The following is a 22,713-nucleotide window of genomic DNA, read 5'->3' as shown; positions in this document are numbered from 1 at the left end:
TCCTGCAGACACTTATGTATAAGATGGACATGTTCAAAAATAAATCATTACTCCCCTTTTCACCTACTTACTTGTTACTTGTTATTCCTAATTTGAATAACAACACTTAGGCTTATAAAGCAGTATCCTGGGAATAATTTTTTATTTCCTGCCTCTCCTTCATCAGGCCCATCTACTAGTCACTAATTCCCTTTTGATTTTATCTCCTAAATATCTGTCATCCTTTTTCTTCCCTCAGCTACTACTGCCTTTGTATGAGTGTAGACATCATTTAGTTTGCAACAGTCTCCTAAACGGACTCCCTGTTTTTAGGCTTATAAATGCCTCCAACTCATGCTCCTTGGACAATCTTTCTAAAATGGAAGCTCAATTACATTCCTCCCACTGCTTACAAGATAAAGGCTGAGTTCCCAGGTCTGGCCTACCATGCTTACCATATGTTTTATTACCTACAGATCTGTGTTCTGTTGTACTTATTCCTAATCCTCTTCTAATAAAAACACAAGAAAACAGAACCAACAAAACAAAACAAAAAGCTTGATGTTTCACACTTCTGTTTATTGGACATGATAACCCCCGTTTTGGAATGCCTTCTCCACCAGGCCCCCCCAGGCCTTTCTCCTTTGAAAACTCTGCTCTGTGCATGTGCATTTTATTTATTTATTTATTTATTTATTTATTTATTTATTTATTTATTTATTTATTTATTTATTTATGGCTGTGTTGGGTCTTCGTTTCTGTGCGAGGGCTTTCTCTAGTTGCGGCGAGCGGGGGCCACTCTTCATCACAGTGCGTGGGCCTCTCACCATCGCGGCCTCTCCTGTTGTGGAGCACAGGCTCCAGACGCGCAGGCTCAGCAGCTGTGGCTCACGGGCCCAGTCACTCCGCCGCACGTGGGATCCTCCCAGACCAGGGCTCGAACCCGTGTCCCCTGCATTGGCAGGCAGATTCTCAACCACTGCGCCACCAGGGAAGCCCTGTGCATACTTTTATTGGGACACATATTGTATACATACCATCTCAAGTATAAAATCTCAGTTCAAAAAGTGGAGTGTAACAAAGCAATATATTTTTATGCCACTTAGAGTTAAAGTATTTGAATTCCCAGTCTATGAGGTAGAAAATTCCAATAAATTCATGTTCCCCCAGCTCCTTACCTCTGTTTTGTGGTTAAATTTTGGGGGAACCTTCGTAGTACCTAAGTTTTGGAACAGATATAGGCACTAACACTTCATCACCATACAAAGGGCTTCTTCAGATTTGGGGGTTCTCTTCTTGGCATCTGTGTCTTGCTTGCAGATATCCTCATCATTTTGCTTTTATGGAGCTTGAAAATCTTTCTAAGGCTTCCTATGGCTTCTGCATTCCACAGAATTATTCCCTCTCTGGCATCTTGCTATCTAGCCCAGATTAGCCGGAATGCAGACGTTAGGTCTTTACTCAGGGACCCAGGTGTATTCCCTTTCTTTTAATCTTGTTAATATTTTGCTTCAGAAGCATTTCCTGTCTTGTGAAAATTTGTCTCAGAGGCATGTAATATTTTCTTCAGTGGGTTTAGACTTTTAATGGGCTTAGTCACATAAAAGCTAATGACTGTCAAATTCTCCCTGCTTAGTCCGGCCCATCCCCACACTTGAGGCAGGGTGAAAAACAGAATGGCCAGTAGCTCCTAAACTGAACAGTTCATTGGATACACCTGAAAGAGCTTTTAAAATGAAAGATGTTACCACCCCCAACTCTGCACAATCAGAATTTGTTTTTATAAACGATCACAGGAGATCAAGGTCGAATTTTCGAATCCCTCATTGGTGGACGTTGGGCAGGGCTCTGCTCACTCTGTTTTTCCTCAAAGTCTCCAAATTTTTACCCCAGTAGTATGCCCTGCCTCTACCTCTCCTTCCTTTGGCGCTGCTCTCTCCTTCCTGCTAGCGGCTCCTAGCCTCTCCCTCCCCTTCTTACCCCTTCCCTCCCCGCCGCGCTCCACCTCCCAGCCCCGCCCCGCCCTTCTCTGCCTTGTCCCACCCCTCTCCTCCCCACCCAACTCTACTTCCCGGCTCCATCCCGCCCCCCTCCTCCTTGCCCCGCCCCACTCCTCCTTGCCCCGCCCCACCTCCTAGCCCAGCCCCACCCCTTCTCTCCGCCCCTCCCCTCTTCCCCGCCCCGCTGCACCTCCCAGCCCGCCCCACCCTCTCTCAGCCCCGCCCCTCAGCCCCGCCCCGCTCCACCTCCTATTCTCTCCGCTTCTTCCCTTTCCCTGCCCGGTCTTCCTGGCCTCGCGGTCTCCTCCCCTCTTTTGGTTCCTCCTTAACATTCCTCAGCTCTGCAGCAGAGCTCTTTCGTCTCAGACTTGTTACGTTTACTCTGCGCCGGAAGAAGAACCTGAGAACGCCTTTGGAACTATGGCGGCGGTGGATATCCGAGGTAACCTGTGCTGTCCCCTTTGTTTCCTGATTGTTTGGAATCTGGTTTAAGGATTTATAGCTCTTGAGGGCAAGATTCCGGTTCCTTTGTGGTGTCTCCCAAGCTCTTTGGAATGTTTTCTGTGAACGACCCAAAGCGCCAATCTGTCGAAAAATTGCCCAGATTTTCGCAGTTCTTCAGGAGTCTCTTAGAAGCGTCAAAACGAAGGGGTTGGAAGAAGCTCTGGGCTTTGAGCCCTGCGGTGTTGTCCTACATACGTTTCTCTACAGCAGTATTGGGGCTGTTCTGTCCAGGTGAAGGAACCACAGAGAAGGGGGTGGGGTCGTGAGCCGACAGTGTTTGGTTCATTCTTGGCACTTGGCCTGGGGCCTACCTTATTCCTGACGTTTGAGGTTCCTTTTTCTATATTAACCAAATTGGAGTCTAGCACACATATTACAAATATATTGTCATCTATATATTGTCAACATGTCCAGTGATCTTCAGCAGTTCTGGATAATGTTTACTATATGTTTGTCTTTCGTTATGAGTGAGAATATCAAGTACCTAATTTCATTACTTGCTGATTGTTAGAGAGCTGTATTAGAGCCATGTCAATATGCTCTCCCTTGCTACTGAATAAAAAAAGAGAAACGTTTAGTCCACCAGGCTGTTTAGCTTTCATAACTTTTTACTTTTTATTTAGATTTGTTAGGGTCATTGCAAAGGCTCTAAGGTGGGAACATGTCCGAAGAACAGCAAGGGGGCCAGTATGGCTGAAGCGCAGTGAGCGAGGAGGCGGGAAGTAGATGAGGTCAGAGAGAGAATTGGTGTGGTGGCTTGATCATACAGGAATTGTAGGCCGTGGTAAGGCATTTGGTTTGTCCTCTGAGTAAAATAGAGAACCACTGGAGGGTTTTGACCAGAGGTGATGAACGTAACCTGACTTACTTTTTTTTAGGATCACCTTGGCTGCTGAGAACACTGTAGGAGGGCAAAGGTAGAATTAGGGAGACCGGTTAGGAAGGCATTTTTGTAATGCATGGAGATTTGGAGGTGGCTCAGACTAGGGTGGTAACAGTGGAGATGGTAAGAAATAGTTGGGGTCTGCTTGTTTTGGTAGTGTATTCTCTTTATTGGGCTGTGGTCACAGGTAGTTCCTATGTGGGAGAACTAATATATCCTATTTCACAGCCACACACCACCCTCTTAACCCCAGTTAACTAGTTTGTAACTGAACATCCTTGGATACTGGAGTATGTGTTATTTTATGACCGGTGGAGTAACTTGTCCTTAGCCCTTAATCTTGAATTAGTAAACATTTTCTAATTCTTACCAAACAGGTCCTGTGCTAGTTCTGATGAGTAACCCACAGCCCCAGTTCCTTAAAAAACTCAACATTTAATGGGAAAACATTTGTATTTATGGGTTATTAATAATTAATAATAAAACTATATAGAAACCACTATGAGGACATAGAGAAAGAAACCATTATTTCTGCCTTGCAAAGTAGAGAAAGCCTTTGCAGAGATTAGTGACATTTGAAATGAGTTTAATCTAGCGTGACCATTTGAATATCTAGTAAACCTATACCCTTTTGAGAATGAAAGATGTTTCTATTTTTTTTAAAAGTGCATAAACTAGAAAAAAAAAAAAAAGAGGCACAAACTAGGACAGCCTTTGGTTAAGCCAGAAATAAGTTTTGTTCATATTAATCTTAAAAGAAATTGACTACCAGCACTACCACCATCATCATCATAATGAACATTTATTGGGTTATTAAAATGTACTAAGCATTTTACGTATATAACCTAGCATGGAGATACTATTATAATCCCTATTTTATAGATGAGAAAACTAAGGCATGGGGAGGTTGAAGTTTTCCATTCTTCCTCCTTCAGCCAGTAATTATATAGGCAATTTGATGTTTCATGACTTACAGCTAGTGGGATTTAGTACTGTCAGTGGTATGACACATTGCAGCCAGTACCCAATTAAAGCTCATTAATTAAAGCTATCTAGCCCTACTTATCATGCCTTTTAAAAATTTTTCCATTTTGAAAAATTTAAGGTTTAATTCTTTAAAATATGAAATTGTATGGCTGTAATTAAGGACATTCTACTTTTCATTTGCCCCTTTTACATCATTATTATCTCATCTAAAATAATAGATTCCTAACTTATTTCTGTCTCTTTAATTGGAAGATCTCCCACTAGTGGCAATGGATGTGTTTCCTTTGGCATACATATTGTCTGAAAATTTTTGAATTAGTTGCCAACATTATAAAAACTCAGGATTTCCAATATTTTGAAAGACCTCTCTAGATTTCAAATCCTATAACTTCTTCACCTAATTGAGTTATTCTTTAAACATATAATATACTTTTATTTATTTATTGAATCTTTGAATTTTATTTATTTTTTATACAGCAGGCTCATTAGTTATCTCTTTTATACATATTAGTGTATATATGTCAATCAGAATCTCCCAATTAAACATATAATATACTTTTATATTTCCCTACCTTTGTATATGCATTACCTCTGCTTGGAATTACTTTGCCTCTCTTTTCTCCATGGTAAGCCTCTATTTATTCTTTAACATATAGTGCTAAAACCCACCTCCTCCTCACCCCATGAAAAATCATTCCTGTTCCCTCAGGTAAGGTATTCTGCTCGCTTCACTGTGCTCTCATAACACATTTATTCATACCTTTATTATGGATCTTGTGTTGTCATTGCTTTCTTGCATACTTATCTCTTCTGCTGGACTGAGAGGGTATGTAGGTTAGGATACACGTCATCCTTATATTCATAGTGCCTCCTACGTTATATGCATAATAAATGTTTGTTGGATTGGATTTTTTTCTCTTTTCTCATCCTTTATCATTTTGTTTCTTTTCTATAGATAATCTGCTGGGAATCTCTTGGGTTGACAGTTCCTGGATCCCTATTTTGAACAGTGGAAGTGTCCTGGATTACTTTTCAGAAAGAAGTAATCCTTTTTATGACAGGACATGTAATAATGAAGTGGTCAAAATGCAGAGGCTAACATTAGAACACTTAAAGTAAGTTATTATAAGAAGGTAGCATCTTTGCCAACTGCAGATTTTGTAATGAATAGTTCTTTCCAGCTGTGGATCATGAAGTACAGAGTAGAAGTTTTGGAAGAACCGGAGTTTTGTTTGGGTTTGTGCAAATTTGACATGCAAAGGAATTATTAGTAGTCACTTGTAACCTAGGAAGTCTTTTCTTTATAACTTCACATATTACTGTCCAGTTAAAATGCAACTATGAGGTTTAGATGTAAATCTCATTGATTTCAGCAATGCAACTGTTGTCCTTAACCAGGTAACTATATATGTTGTCTCCTCTACATCTAATTTAATGTCTTAAACCACAGTCGAGTTTACAGTAGATTTTTCTTTGTTTGACAAACAAAATTTTAGCCAAATTTAGCAAGATTCTTCAGACTTGGGATGCTAAATAATTAAGAATTTATTACTATTACAAAAGTTTCTGAAACAACTGTGTAATGAAGTTTTTCATCTGTCAGCTAAACATGGGGAGCAGGGGATCTAAGAAATTAAATTTCTGGTATTTTAAATAGCTTTTGTTATGAGGTAAATATTTACATTTACTGAGATACCTTGGTGTTGCTTTTAAACATAGCATGTCAGGAAAAAATATGTTGGGGGTGAGGGTAAGGTTTTTGATGTTTTCTGGTTGGGTATAATATATAGTAGCGATCTATATTAAGACAGGTATAGTGTTCATGTATATTTTTATATTTTATATATATTTATAGATCTCCTTGGTCAGGAAGCATCCTGGTATTTTGGTTGCCTTTTTTGAAATGTAGGTTCATTGTACTTCCATGACTGAAAATACTCCGATTTAAGTTCATCATGGATTTTGGTAGAGAAATTTTGTTGTTGTTTAAAAACAAAATCTTACTTTATCTGTGCCCCACCTACCTGGGAAAAATAGCCAGTTTTATTGAACAGCCAATTTTTAATATCAAACATAGGCAGTTTTATCCTGTTTACAGTGTTGCTATACTTTCATGTGATAATTTGAATGTTCTACAGAATTGTTTGTAGGGCATTCATAGATCTCTGAATGTCTGTGTCCTGTTTTCAGTCAGATGGTTGGAGTGGAATACATCCTTTTACATGCTCAAGAGCCCATTCTTTTTATCATTCGGAAGCAACAGCGGCAGTCCCCTACTCAAGGTAAAATATGTAAACTTTAGGCATTATTTTCTTCTTAAAATACCATGATTTATTTACTCCTGAGCTATATGTTCTTATTTTTGTGGATTGGGTTCTGTTTTAGGGATTTGTAGGAATGCATGTGTACGCTTCCTATGCTTTCCCTTCTGTGAGGGGCCACACCAAGTGCACCTTCCCTCTAGTAGTGAAATGCAGCCCCACGTGTGTAATATGTCTGCTCAGAGCTCGGGGAAGACTGTTGGAGACTCTGAGTCCAGAATTTTTATTGAGGACTGATCATGTAGACGTCCTCTGCCTGTCAAAATTCTAGTCTCTCAGAAGGAAATCAGGTTTAATTCATGATACATGTAGTTGCACCAAATTCATAAAAATCAATGGAAAATCCTCATTGACACATTCAACCAAAATTACCAGACAAAAACTTGCTTTAGAAATCATACTGAAAAGTATAGAATTCAGACTTGATTTTGAATCAAAGAGCTAGTCACCTATTCCAGAGATGACCAGCTACATCTCTTAAATTAGATACTCTCATCAAGACCTTTGAGAATAACCTTCAACCTAGTATTGATTCCAGAGAATGACTTGCTACTGAAGTTGTGGTTCCAGAGTCAAGAATCCAAATTTACTTTCAAAGTCCAAGATCTAGGACTTCCCTGGTGGCGCAGTGGTTAAGAATCCGCCTGCCAGTGCAGGGGACACGGGTTCGAGCCCTGGTCCGGGAAGGTCCCACATGCCGCAGAGCAGCTAAGCCCGTGCGCCACAACTACTGAGCCCGCGAGCCACAACTACTGAAGCCCGAGCGCCTAGAGCCGGTGCTCCACAACAAGAGAAGCCACCGCAATGAGAAGCCCGCGCACCGCAGCAAAGACCAAACACAGCCAAAAATAAATAAATAAAGATAAATAAATTAAAAAAAAAAAAAGTCAAAGATCTAGAGTCCCTGCCCAGAGAGAAAGAGAAACTTAGAACAAAGGCAAAGCTGGAGACAAGAGTTCCATGATGAAAGGGTTCCAGGTACAGAAGCGACAGAAGGCGGCACCAGCCTCACTAGCCGCTGTTTTATTCCGGAGGACCTCGGACTGGGGCACAGAGGCAAGTTCGGCGTGTCTGGTATCTTCATCCTGGGCCCTAAATCTCTCTTGCTCTAAGGTCTTACTCCCCAAAGTGTGGTTGACGGACAGCAGCATTGGATCACTTAGGAACTTGTTAGAAATGCATGGTCCTTACTGAGTAAGAATCTGATTTTAACAAGATACTCAGGTGATTCAAATGCACGTTAAAGTTTAAGAAACACTGCTCCTAGGGCAAACTTTTTTTTTTAGCAGACTTTTTCTGTGAAGGTCCAGAGACTAAATATTTTAGGCTTTGTGGGCCTCATGGTCTCTGAGACAACTATTCAACTAGTGCCATAGCAGCCTTAGATAATAACGCAAATGAATGAGTGTGGTTATTTTCCTATATAACTTTATTTACAAAAACGGGACTTGCCAAACCCTACCTTAAGCTTTAGTATGGGAAAATGTCGGACTTTAGTTGTTCTTTTTATGGAAATATATTTAGCAGTTTGTGTGCATAGCTATATTGATAAACTTTTTTTTTCCCCACTGCTTTAGTTATCCCACTGGCTGATTACTATATTATTGCCGGAGTGATCTATCAGGCACCAGACTTGGGATCCGTTATAAACTCTAGAGTGGTGAGTGTCTTTACATACTTTAAACATTAAAGAAAACTTCTAACTAAACTACCTTGCTACCGAGAATTAAACAGGAACTCCTCTCCCTCGTGTAAGTTGGTATAAAGTATTGACTATTAGAATATCTTAAGCATTGGTTCCTATGGGCCAACTCCATGTTCAAAGTATATACCACCCCTAGATACATAGTGATTCAGGTTCTGAAAAGCAGAAGAATTACTGTCTTTGCATATGTAATATTTTGTGTTCACTTTGTAAATTTTGGATGATTGATGAGAAATTCAGAATTGTTTTCTCTTTATAAGCTTACTGCGGTACATGGCATTCAGTCAGCTTTTGATGAAGCTATGTCATACTGTCGATATCATCCTTCCAAAGGGTATTGGTGGCACTTCAAAGATCATGAAGAGCAAGGTAGGTGGGACACCGAGACCCTCCTAAAACACTTTTTGTTACTTGGAGAATGAAGCTGCTTTCTTTCGGAAAATGGCTATTTATGATTTCTAGCTGTGTTTTACTTCTCCATAGGAAGGTTTCATAGGATGATGACATTGTCAGAGCTATGATTCATGTAACTAGATGTGGTAGTAATAGCATTCCCATAGGAACAGGTACAAATTTTAATCTCTTTGGTACATGATAATCTTTGATAAGTTGATGCAAGGTTTTAAAATATTTAGGACATGTAGGGGAAATCAGTGATGAGGAATGAGTAATGATGATATTTCCTGCTTACCAAACTGTTGAGTCATCTTGAAATCTGGAACCCAAGTCTTCCAAGTTTTTGAAACAGGGGAGATGCTCTTAAAGCCCTATCTCCAGATGACCAGTCTGTTTTCTGATCTTTCCATGTTACCGCCTGTCGTGATGCCAGGTCCTCTAGTTGCCATAGCTGCTAATCTGCTACTTGTTCTGCACCATATTTTACCAATAAAAGTACTTCTAGAAATGTATCTATAGCAGTATACCTATATTCTGCATTTCTTTCTAGAGAAATAGCAACTTAAAATGAATTACTATGGAAAAAGTAACCTTTAAATAAAATTCAGACCCATGGAATGAATGGTCTTTGAGATACAGTTATATTTATTCGTCATAGTAGGTCCCGGCAACAACATTTGACTTAGGAAAGTTTGCATCAGTTGAATAAACTTCTCCCTAGAGCTCTTTGCCCCTACCCTAATGAAATGTTGGGAGTAGAACTTAACTGGAACCCTTTCTTTATAGACAGTCCACCAGCACACTCCCCTCCCAGGGAAAATCCCACACGTGATTAGCTTCATAATTTTTCTTGCAAGTTCTTTTCTCTCTTGTCTTTATGATCTTCTGTTGTTTGGTTTGTCCTGTTTTTCTCAGTGGATTATAGTCTTCATAATTGAGTGTGGTTACTTGAGTTTATGAAAGTTGCATTTTCCATTTGGACCTATTAGGTTTTGTGGGAAAAGTCCGTTTAATACACTTAAAATATACACAAGATAATTTCAAACCAATAATCTGAATGTGACTTAGGTAATTATGGAAAATTTAGCCTTAAAGTTTTCCATAATTAAGTAATTATGGAAACATAAGAACGATGTTTAGCCATGTTTACATGCTAAAACTGAAATGTCTTTAAAAGATATATCAGCTTTTTAAATGTGAGAATTTTAACCTCATTTCAGAGGGAGAGTTTGAATGCTTCTCTGTATATGCTATGTTTACCTTATTTGGGGGGATTATCTTTGGAATAGCAGCCATTAGAAAGAATGAAATTTGAATATATTCGTGGCAGACAAAGATTTGTAAAATATAAGGCACCAAAGTAGTTAGACAATGTTTTGATTTGGACTTTATGTTTTAATAGATAAAGTCAAACCTAAAGTCAAAAGGAAAGAAGAACCAAGCTCTATTTTCCAGAGACAACGTGTGGATGCTTTACTCCTAGACCTTAGACAAAAATTTCCACCCAAATTTGTGCAGGTAATGAGAATGCATGTGGTTAATTTTGATTCAACACTTTTTCCTGGCATATTTATTTTTAATTGAGAACTGTTTCAGATGTGACCTAAAAATACTGATTTTCCTCGTTAGTTAAAAAAATGATCTCTGAGTCAAAGGAAGGTTTTTCAAGGACTTAATGGAGGAGGTGGTAAAGGGAATGGAATTAGTACTGTTCTGTGCTCTAAAGTTTAATTCCTCATTGAATCTTCATAAACTATGAGGACTGAATATAGATAATATTCTCATTCAGAAGGTTGCTGAAAGTGTCATAGATGGTAACAGAACTAGAATTTGAAACTCATGCTGTTTTTACTGTATGTGCTGCCTTCCAGCCTGATGTAGAGGGTATTTAAGTCCTTAAATGATAGAATAATAAAAATTTTGTAATAAAAAGAATAGTACATTTGATGTGGAGGGTTTGGCATGATAATGGAGGAGGCAGGAGTAATAATAAGTAGACATATAACATATACTGGTGTTGGAGTTATATGAATTCCATTATGTTGTCTTGGGCATTCCAACAACAATAGCAGGTCCACGTACTGTGGTATTAAATGAGCTTTTGCAGAGAAGTAAGTGTGAGATGGAATATGTGAACATGTTATTCTTATGGTTTGTCTCAGCTCTTACTTATCTTTACAGGGCTGTGTACACACAAGGTCATGTTTTTCCTGTGGAGGGCCTATTTAAGAGATTTTCAAGGGTTGTTTTAGACTGAGATTTTTCACACCCTGAGATGACTTTAGAATAGGCCTTTCCTTCCCCCCTTCCCTGACTCTACTGGATGAGATGTACTGTTGGAATGGTGACGTGGTAGTGAAGGGAGCAGAGACCACAGCTGGAACTCAGGACCAAAAAGCCAGTTTAGAGAAATCTCATGCATTGCGCTTGAAGATGAAACAATGTCTGTTAAATAAATAAATAAATGAATTATAGCTGTGTGTAAGATAATGAGTAGTGACTACCGAGTGTATGAGGTTAGGTGTGGTTGGCCATTCGTGGCAGAACACCTAGACCTTCACAGTACAGTAGCCCCTAGGCACATGTGACTATTGTGCATTTGAAACACAGCTAGTCCAAATTGAGTTGTGTAATGTGTGAAATACATACTGGGTTCAAGCACTTAGTACAGAAAAATTTATAAAATATTTCATTAATAGTTAAAAATATTGGTTATATGTCAGTGATACTATTTTAGATATATTTGGTTAAAAATAATAGAATTCATCTGTTTCTTTCTGAAAATGTGACTACTAGAAAATTTTAAATTACATATATAGCTTGTCTTTGTGACTCACATTATATTTTGGGCAGTGCTGATCTAGAAAATGTGAACAGAAAATGCAAAACCAAAAACATGAAAGATGATTGATGAACACATACTCAGAAACCAAGAAAATCCCTTAGTTTGTTCTTTGTCTAGTTTCTTGAGGTATAAAGTTAGATTGTTTGTGATCTTTCCTTCTTTTTAATGTAGGATTTATTGCTATAAACTTCCCTCTTAGTACTTCTTTTCCTGCATCCCATAAGTTTTGGTATGTTGTATTTTCATTTTAATTTCTCTCCAGATAATTTCTGATTTCCCTTTTGATTCCTTCTTTGGCCTACTGGCTGTTCAGGAGTGTGTTGTTTAATTTCCACTTATAAGTTAGCAGAAGGAAAGAAATTACAAAGATTAAAAATTATGAAATAGAGACTAGAAAAACAATAGAAAAGAATCAGTGATACACCAGAAACTAACACAACATTTTAAATCAACTATAGTTCAATAAAAACAACAACAACAACAAAAAAGCAAGGAAACTAAGAGATGGTGTTTTGAAAAGATAAACAAAATTGACCAACTTTTAGCTAGACTAACAAAGAGAGGAGACTCAAATAAAGTTAGAAACGGAAGAGATGTTACTACTGATGCCACAGAAGTAAAATGATCATAAGAGACTACTGTAAACAGTTTATATGCCAAGAAATTGGGTAACCTATAAGAAATTCCTAGAACATATGACCTACCAAGACTGAGTCATGAAGAAATAGAAAATCTGAACAGACCAATAATGAGTAAGGAGACTGAATCAGTAATCACAAACTTCCCAAAGAAATGTCTAGGAACAGATGACTTCATGGGTGAATTCTACCAGACATTTAAAGAGAATTAACACCAATCCTTCTCAAACTCTTCCAAAAAATTAAAGAGGAGGGAACACTTCCAAATTCATTTTATGAGGCCAGCATTACTCTGTTACCAAAGACCAAAAGACACTACAAGACAAGAAAACTACAGTCCAATAAAAATAGATGCAAAAATTCTCAATGAAATACTAGCAAATCAAATGCGATAGCCCATTAAGAGGATCATATATCGTGATCAAGTGGGATTTATCCCTGGTGTGCAGAGATGGTTCAACATACTAAAATCAATCAGTATGATACACTACATTATCAGGATGAAGGATAAAAATCACATGATCGTCTCAATAGATGCAGAAAAAGCATTTGGGAAAATTCAGCATCTTTTTATGATAAAAACAGCAAACTAGGTATAAAAGGAATGTACCTCAACATCATAAAAGCCATGTATAACAGACCCACGGCTATCATCATATTCAGTGGTGAAGAACAAATCTTTTTCTCTAAGATCAGGAACAAGGATATCCACCCTCCACAATTCTATTCAGCATAGTGCTGGGAGACCTAGCCAGAGAAATTAGGCAGTAAAAGGGATCCAAATGGGAAAAGAAGTAAAATTATCTGTTTGCAGATGATATGATCTTATACATAGCAAACCCTAAAGACTCCATTAAAAAACTGTTATAACTAATACATGAATTCAGTGAAGTTGCAGGATACAAAATCAACACACAAAAATCAGTTGTACTTCTATATACTAACAACTATCAGTAAAGGATATCAAGAAAATCCCACTTACAGTAGCATCAAAAACATACTTAGGGATAAACTTTTTGTTATCAGCTTTATTGAGGTATAATTGGTGTAACATTGGGTAAGTTTAAGGTGTACAACCTGTTGATTTGATACACTTATATACTGCAAAATGATTACCGCCATAGCATTAGCGAACATCTCTGTCATGTCACATAATTACTGTTCTTTTTTATGGTGAGTTCATTTAAGTTTTACTATCTTAGCAACTTTCAAATATATAATACAATGTTACTAACTATAATTACCATGTTGTGTATTAGATTTCCAGAACTTATTTCATCTTATACCTTTCACCAACATCTCCCCATTTCCCCCACCCCCTCAGCCACTGGCAGGCACTGCTGTACTCTCTGTAGGAGTTTGAACATTTTAGATTCCACATATAAGTGATGTGATATATCATATTTGCCTGTCTGACTCCACTTAGTATAATGCTCTCCAGGTTCATCCTTTCACAAATGGCAGGATATCCTTCTTTCTCATGACTAAATAATATTCCTGTATATGTGTGCGTGTGTATCACATATGTCTCTCTCACACACACACATATATATATCTCACATCTTCTTTACCCATTCTGTTGACAGACATGTAGATTGTTTCCATACCTTGGCTATTGTGGATAATGCTGCAGTGAATGTGGGAATGCAGGTGTCCATTCGAGATCCTGTATTCATTCCCTTCAAATATATACCCAAAAGTGGGATTGCTGGATCATATGGTAGTTCTGTTTTTAATTTTTTGGGGAACCTCTGTACTGTTTTCCAAATTGGCTGCACCAATTTATATTGCCACCAACAGTACACAAGTATTCCCTTTTTTTATATCCTCACCAACACTTGTTACTTCTTGTCTTTTCTATGGTAACCATTATAACAACTATAAAGTGATATCTCATTGTGGTTTTGATTTGCATTTCCCTGATGATTAGTGATGTTGAGCAACTTTTCACGTACCTGTTGGCCATCTGTATGTCTTCTTTGGAAAAATATCTATTCAGGTCCTCTGCCCATTTTTTAATTGAATTGTTTGTTTTTTCACTGTTGAGATGTATGAGTTCTTTATATATTTTGGATATTAACTTCTTATCAGATATGCAATTTGCAAATATTTCCTTCCATTTTGTAGGTTGCCTTTTCATTTTGTTGAGGACTTACTTTGCTGTGCAGAAGCTTTTTGGTTTGATGTAGTCCCACTTGTTTATTTTTGCTTTTGGTGCATTTGCTTTTCATGTCAAACCCAAAAACTGATCACCAAGACTGATGTCAAGGAGCTTACTGCCTATGTTTTCTTCTGGGAGTTTTATGGTTTCAGATCTTACATTCCAGTCTTAAATCCATTCTTAGTTAATTTTTGTGTGTGGTGTAAATTAACTGACCATATATGCATGGGTTTATTTCTGGGCTCTCTATTTTGTTCCATTGATCTATGTCTGTTTTTATGCCAATACTATACTGTTTTGATTGCTGTAGCTTTGTAATATAGTTTGAAACCTGAGCTATCTGTATTCCCATTTATTACTTTTGTGAATATTTAGCATTATCCACATTAGCCAAGGTATGGAAATAGCCCTAATGTCCATCAACAGATGAATGGATAAAGAAACTGTGGGATATACATATAGTTGAATATTATTCAGCCTTAAAAAAGAAGGAAATTGTACCATTTGTGGTGTCATGGATGAACCTGGAAGATATTGTGCTAATTGAGATGTCAGTCACAGAAAGATGAATACTATATGATTTCACTTACATGAGGTATCTAAAATAGACTTACAGATGCAGAAAATATTATAGTGGTTGCCAGAGGATGGAAGAAGGGGAAAATAGGGAGTTCTAAAAAGGCTGTAAAGTTACAGTTATATAAGATGAATAAGTTGTAGAGATCTGCTGTACAACATACTGCTTACAGTTAACAATATGGTGTTGTGCACTTAAAAACTTGGTAAGAGGGTGGATCTCATATTGGGTGTTCTTAACACACACGCACACACAAAACCCAAACTAAAGGAACAGAAGAAATCTTTTGGAGGTGATGGATATGTTTATTACCTTGATTGTGGTGATGGTATCACAGGTGTATGTATATGTCCAAACTCATCAAATTGTGTATATCAAATATGTGCAGGTTTTTTTCGTGTATCAGTTATACCTCAATGTACCTGTAAAAAAAAGGAAAAGGACCAGAAAATACTCTGAAGTTTTATTACTCTTATGTGTTTGTGAAGGGAAGGGTAGTGAAATATGAGACCTAAAATTTCGATTAAGGTCATATTGAGAAGAATTGTATATGCTCCACAAAGGAGTTTGTGGTTAGTTCTATAGTCCAGTGTTTATTCACTATTTTAAACCCATAACCTGGTACCACTCCTGTAAACATACGTTTCCAGGTACATTAAATGTTATTTGAAGTATTAAAACAATAGCTGTCATCACTAAAGACAAATGAAAGCAGTGGTAATTTTTGTACATTCTTTTTCAAATACATCCTCTCTTGAAGTAAACTGAGATATCCTCTGCCTCATCTTCTTGACACTCAGCACTGACTAGCTGTGAATTATTGATGATGGTAGTAGGGACCCATTAAATGTTTAAAAACAGTTGCAAGGAAATAATGTAGTTACTTGTTTGTTTTAGGACGATAACCATTAATGGTATAGAAGATGCATAGGAAAATGTGTCATGTACCACAATGTTCATTGCAGTTCTATTTACAATAGCCAGGACTTGGAAGCAACCTAAGTGTCCATCGACAGATGAACAGACAAAGAAGATGTGGCACATATATACAGTGGAATATTACTCAGCCATAAAAATAAATGAAATTGAGTTATTTGCAGTGAGGTGGATGGACCTAGAGTCTGTCATACAGAGTGAAGTAAGTCAGAAAGAGAAAAACAAATACCGTATGCTAACACATATATATGGAATCTAAAAAACAAACAAAAAAATGGTCATGAAGAACCTAGGGGCAAGACGGGAATAAAGATGCAGACCTACTAGAGAATAGACTTGAGGATATGGGGAGGGGGAAGGTGTAAGCTGGCACAAAGTGAGAGAGTGGCATGGACATCTATACACTACCAAATGTAAAATAGGTAGTTAGTGGGAAGCAGCCGCATAGCACAGGGAGATCAGCTCGGTGCTTTGTGACCACCTAGAGGGGTGGGGTAGGGAGGGTGGGAGGGAGGGAGATGCAAGAGGGAAGAGATATGGGGATATATGTATATGTATAACTGATTCACTTTGTTATAAAGCAGAAACTAACACACCATTGTAAAGCAATTATACTCCAATAAAGATGTTAAAAAAAATGTGATGTTTGGAGTCAAGGAAGTTAGATTATGGAAAGCCTGAATTAATTCTGTGGCCATAGATAGAGAGGAAACAGATTCAAGATATATTTCAGATTTAGCATTGCCTAAATTTGGTGGTTGGATATGGAGAGATTGGCATTATGGATGATTCTGAGGTTTCAGGCCTAGGATTAGAATCAACTTGGTGTTGAACCCAAATTCAGAATATAGGAAAAGAAACAGATTTGGGGTTAAATATAGTTGTTAGGGGTTCTATTTTCATAAGCCAACCTCCAGAACATTCAATAGCTTACTGCTGTGTTTGGGTTCTGTGGTACTCCAGCTGAATGACAGTTCCTTTTTCTCTGGCTAGGGGTCCTGACTTGAATTCCATATACTGTTCTATCCTGGTGAGCTAGGCTGGACAATGTAGAAAGCTCAAAGACTCTCTTGAATCTTAAAACAAAAAAACTTCACTTTGTAGAAAGTTATGGAAATTTAGAAATGCATATAAAAATAGAGGGAATAATAAAAAATGAAACCCCCATGTACCTATTGATATTATCCTGCTTCAACAGTTATCAGGCATGGTCAATCTTGTTTTCTCTCTTCTTCCCCTATTTCCTCCCAATTATATTAAGCAGGTTGCAGACTACATATCATTTCAGTGAGTTTTTACATTTTTCTTGTAAAGGTTTAGCCATAGTCATCCTTAAGTTGTCATTTTCCAGAACCTCACCTTCTTTTAACCATCCAGGGGCCAAAAGCCAACTCAAAGAGAGAGAGTATGTCAACTCTATGTAGCAGAACTAGGAGAAGGAAGGCTTTCTCTAGAACTTTTAATAATCTCTTCGTTTCTCCAACCTACAGCATTTCTCCTCAGATCTGGAGAAGAAAATAGATTCTTGGTCTCCTTGAAGCCTTCTGTGAGCTCCTATTTACCCATTGTGTCTCCCAGAACCATTCGTAGCTTAGGACTTCTGGATCCGAGGGATGTTGCCCCTTTATGGGGGTGCTCAGGAGAATATTGGAGAAGTCCTGCATTTTTCCTTGAAGCTCCTTTTTCCATATTTTAACTTTTGTTACTACTGAAAGTAACAAAACTGATGTGATAGGAGTTCAGGCCTTCAGTGCCTTTTATTATGAATGTCTTTTCAGTGCTGTTTTCAGAAGCTGCTAGGACACCATAGGATATTGCTTCAGTTAGGTTTATTCCAAAGTTACCTAATAAATTTTGTCAGAAAGGCCACCTCCGTTCTGTTTTCCCATCTTAAACCACATCCTACTAGTTTGTGTGACAGTATTCACTAGAAAAGATTAGACAGTGTGCACTAGGTAGATAATGACATTATTTTAATGTCTGGATATGGTCTAGTGTCCAATATAGTTCAAGTGGTTCAGTGCTAGCAGTATAAGAATATCCCCTCTCAATTTCTCATTCCTCAATGTTACACCATCTATTTCCTCTCCTGTTTTAAAGTAAAGAAAAATTATTAGTTCCCTCAAATTACTTTAGACATGTTTAAGTCCGAATATGTTCATAAAATAGGTAATAATGTTGTTGTGTTGGGGGTTCCCATGACCACCCCCATGTTTGGAGATTTGCTTGAAGGACTCACAGGAGTTATTACAGTGACATAGTAGGGCTATACAGCCAGGTATGAGGAAAAAAGGCGTTAGTGGAGTCTGGAGGAATCCATCTGCAGGCTTCCTTACACTCTCTTCTTCCCATGAAGAGTCATACAGAGTACACTCTTGCCTCAACAGTGAAAATGCAGCAACATGTAAGTGATATTTCTGCCTAAGGAAGTCCATTAGAGACTTGGTGCCCACGTTTTTGGGGGAGGTTTTTCAGGTAGGTACCTTCTACCTAGCACATACCAAAATTCCACATTCTTTGAAGGAAGGCAGGTATTCAACAAAAACAACATTTTTTATACAAACAGTCTAGGCATAATGAACTGCCATTATCAGTTACAAAATGGTGGGAACCCTCCTGAAATCCAAATTTCCAGATACCAGCCAAAGGCCAACCTTGCAGCCTGGCCCTTCTAAGGATAGTAGCCTCAGGCCTTCTATATTAACCTTTTCTGTACAATGGGTAATAATGGGAAGCTCAGTTTTGGTCTTATTAAGTGTAATGGTTCCCAGAACTTGTAGTTGGAGTGGGCTAGTAGGCAGTTTGTAGCATGAATCTGGAGCATGTGACATCAGAAAATTGTGTAGTCTCTAGTCATAGGAATAGATAAGAAGCTTAAGGAGGGCATGTAAATTCAGAAAGAAATTCAGAAAACAAATGGAGGCATTAAACTTTATAAAAATAAAGAGAACACTTTTATTCTGAGATGACAGGGAAGTATAGAGAGGTATTTTTTATGTATATATGTCTGTATATAAAGGTATAATAAGTTTGGAGGTAGATAGATGGGAGAGAACTTGGGGCATTTGACACCCTTATTGGCTGAGGATGAGGGGTAGGTTGTGAGCCTTGAGGAGGAAGAAGGAGGGAGAGGAGGAGGAAAGTGTTTTAAAGCATTTAACTTGGGTAGTGAGAACAGGGAGATGACAGGGCCCCCTGAAGTAAAAGAATTGCTGTGCAGAATGAAGGATCTGACCTTGTTCCTGACTCCTAGTGCCCCCATCATTTTTTCCTGCAGTTTGATGTCTAATAGTACACTCAACAGAAGCCTTATATTCATAGAAAAATACCTCTTTTTCTTTACGTCCCCTACCTGCCAACTGTAAAAGTCAGACATCCAAATTTCATTCTACTTACTTATAGCTCATATACCCTATGCAAATAAGTCTCTGGAGTCTTGAAAGGCTCCATTATTCCCTCTCATTGGATTCTCCTTAGCTACTTTTTATAAAGCATTGTAGCCTCGGTGCAGAGGCAAAGGGCTTTGTTAATGTTCAAGGGTTTTTTTATGTTTGATTCTTTTGTTCTAGTTTTAGATTTGTGTCTTTTCTGGAACAGGGGAATAAGAAGTAGAAAATGATAAATTTACTTTTTTATGGTACATGGATAGTAGTTCCTCTTCATGAAGTCACTTATAATGTAATTCGCATGCAGGTGTAATTTTAATGAAAATTATGACGTCAAGAAGCAAAAAGCTTTGCTAACCTGCCCTGTTTTCTTCTTCTTCCTCCACCCCTCTTCCCCACTGTTTTTTTTTTTTTTTTTTTTTTTTAATTACAGCAAAAGTCTGGAGAAAAGCCTGTCCCAGGTATGGTTCATCTGATAATTCTTATCAAACTTGAAATAAGACCAAACAGCCTGTTTAACTCAGTAACAATCATAACATGTGAGGTGAATTATGATCATTTTGTCCTTTTAGACTCTCTAATGCTAGTTTGTTACTCCTAACCTTTGATCTGCTGATTGCCAAAAGGTGGTGCTTTTGTGGTAGTGATACTAGTATTTGAAAGATGCATTGGAGTGGGATGAACAGGTATTGAGGGTGTGTGGAGAAGCTGAGGCGATGCGAGGTTGTCAAAAGTTTGAAAAAAGGCCTTCTGTTTCATCATTGAGAATAGGTATTGGACTGTCCATTGACCTGGCATAGAATAATTATGTATCTTTTGTATGCATAATGTCTTATTTAAATGTCATGTGTTTTTGTCTAGTATCATAATTTGCTTGTATTATCAGGTTTTTGGTTTGTAAATTGGTTCTTATACATCTGCCTGATGAAACAGCTAAATTTAGAACTTGAGATAAGTAGTTCTAAATTAGAGTCTGAACCATTCACATTAACTGTTGTCTAAATTGGTCTTATCCTTCCACCCTCCTCCGCCTCCAAAAAATATCTGCTTTTGATGTCTAGTGGATCAGACAAAGAAAGAGGCAGAACCTATACCAGAAACTGTAAAATCTGAGGAGAAGGAGACCACAAAGAACGTTCAACAGACTGTGGGCACTAAAGGCCCCCCTGAAAAACGAATGAGACTTCAGTGAGTATTGGACGAGAGAGATGCTTGCAAGACTCCTCTTGTCCATATTTTACCTCATTACTGTGACAGGCTCTTGAACTTTAAAATTCTTTGTCACAATCATTTGTATAGAATGTGCTTGTTCTTTGAGAAAGGATGTAAGGATGCTCATGCTTTCAATCTGAATATTTTTAATGTATCTTTTGTAAACTTTTCCCTACCGGACTTGATCAGCTTCCTCCCTCACATGTTTACTGTGATATATGTTTAAAGACAAAATAAAGGTATTTGTATAAATTAGTTTATCATGACTTTTTCCCCTTTATTTTCCCTCTGAAATATTTCCAGATGCATTTTGTAAACACAAAGGATTAATGTTAAAATAGTAGCTAAGCTTATTTTCTATTATTAGTTGTATATTCCTCAGTATTAAAATAGTAAAGTTACTGACAGTTTGAAAGGTAAAGAAAAGGAAAACAACCTCATTCAGCAATATCACCACCCTACAGATACTATAACAATGTTGTGGATTTTCTTTGTCTTCTTTTTCTGTGTGTAGATTTTTTTTTTCTGGCCGCACCGCATGGCATGGAAGCATGGAGTCTTAACCACTGGACCACCAGGGAAGTCCCTGTGTGTAGATATTTTTAAAACCATAGTTTGTAATTATTGTGTTCATACACTTTTACTTTATCGTATTATGTCTGTTGTATGCGCTATTCCATGTTTACTTAGTTTTTATAGACTTTTTATATTTTATTAACTGAATAATTCCTATGAGTGATTATATCTGTTTTCTTAAACTCTCCCTGTGTTGTACTTAAGTTTTTCCCAATTTACAATTTGCATTAAGGCTGTAGTGATTACATTATTTAAATAAGGCTGTAGTGTATCATGAGTTTTCAGTATTTAGTGTTTATTTCCTTAATATGGAGTCTCAGCCGTAGAATCATTAGAATCTGTACTTTTTTTTTAGACCTGTTATTACTCTAATAGCAAAATATGAAAGTACCAAGTTCTCTAGAATCTTGCTGACACTGAGTATTGTCATCTACATTTTTAGTGCCAATTAGTAGCAAAAAAATGGTGTTTCATTATTTTAAGTGGTTGAATAGTTTCTCATCTTTGATTCTTTTATGAAGTGTCTGATTTTCTGTATTGTGTAAGATTTTTTAGTTTTTTTATTTTGACATAATTTCAGGCTTACAGAAGAGTTGTCAGAGTAGTACAGAGAATTCCTCCATATATACCTTTTGCCCTAATTCCCCGTATATTAACGTTTTCCATATTTGTCTTATTCTTTAATCTCTATCTCTCTTTCCCTATGTCTAACTCCTGTTGTCATTTGCTGTTTCTCCCTCTCTCTGTGTGTGTGTGTGTGTGTGTGTGTATACATATACATATAATACACACATATATACACCTTTTATTTTGGATTGAGAGTTGGTTGCAATCTTGATGCCCATTTTCCCTAAGAACTTCAGTGTGCATTTCCTAAAATCAAGGACATTCTTTTACATGGCCTTGGTACAATTATCAAAATTAAACCGGTATGATACCATTATCTAATCTGTAGGTCTTATTCAGATTTTGCTAGTGGTGCCAAGAATGTCATTTACAGCAAAAGAATATCCTGAATTGTGCATTAGATTTAGTTGTCCTATCTCTTTAGTCTCCTTTAATCTGGAGCAGTTCTTTAATCTTCCATGTTTTTCATGACTTGATATTTAAAGAGTAGGCCAGTTATTTTGTTGAATGTGTCTTAATTTGGGTTTGTTTGATATATTTTCATAATTAAATTCACCTCATGCACTTAAAAAAATTTTTTTTCACGTCCCAAGCATTGTTTATTCCAAGATTGCGAGAATGATTCAACAGTTGAAATCTGTTGCTCTGAATTAACATATTAATTGCAAAAATACACTTTTGTTAGGAATACCATGGAAAAGATGCTTATGGAGGCATGTGCTGTCAATTTGTCCCATTTCTGGTGATGTTAACTTTGATCACTTGGTTAAGGTAGTGTTTGTCAGGTTACTCCACTGTAAAGTTAGAATTTTTCTTTTTGTAATTTAGGTATTTTGCGGGGGGAGTAGTTCGAGGTCTGTAAATACCCTGTTATTGCTCAGAACTTTTACCCTCCAGTAGCATTCACTGATAATTCTTGCCTAAATCATTTATTACTATTATGGTTGCCAAATGGTGATTTTCTAATTCCTTCATTCCTT

General features: G+C 37.4%; 1 protein-coding gene across 1 annotated transcript; it reads left to right on the top strand.

The window, feature by feature from the left end:
- The first annotated feature begins 2,258 nt into the window (after window positions 1-2,258).
- Window positions 2,259-20,785, top strand: MED6 (mediator complex subunit 6). The gene is made up of 8 exons (XM_007184379.2): window positions 2,259-2,421; window positions 5,309-5,468; window positions 6,544-6,635; window positions 8,252-8,334; window positions 8,640-8,748; window positions 10,178-10,293; window positions 19,752-19,779; window positions 20,380-20,785. The coding sequence occupies exons 1-8, from the start codon at window positions 2,400-2,402 to the stop codon at window positions 20,508-20,510; spliced, it is 741 nt and encodes a 246-aa protein (XP_007184441.1). The 5' UTR covers window positions 2,259-2,399; the 3' UTR covers window positions 20,511-20,785.
- The last annotated feature ends 1,928 nt before the right edge of the window (window positions 20,786-22,713 follow it).

Source organism: Balaenoptera acutorostrata, chromosome 3 (assembly GCF_949987535.1).
Source record: "Balaenoptera acutorostrata chromosome 3, mBalAcu1.1, whole genome shotgun sequence".
NCBI classification, from domain to species: Eukaryota; Metazoa; Chordata; class Mammalia; order Artiodactyla; family Balaenopteridae; genus Balaenoptera; species Balaenoptera acutorostrata.
Note: the sequence above shows the minus strand (reverse complement) of the source record. Positions and strands in the feature narration are given on the sequence as shown.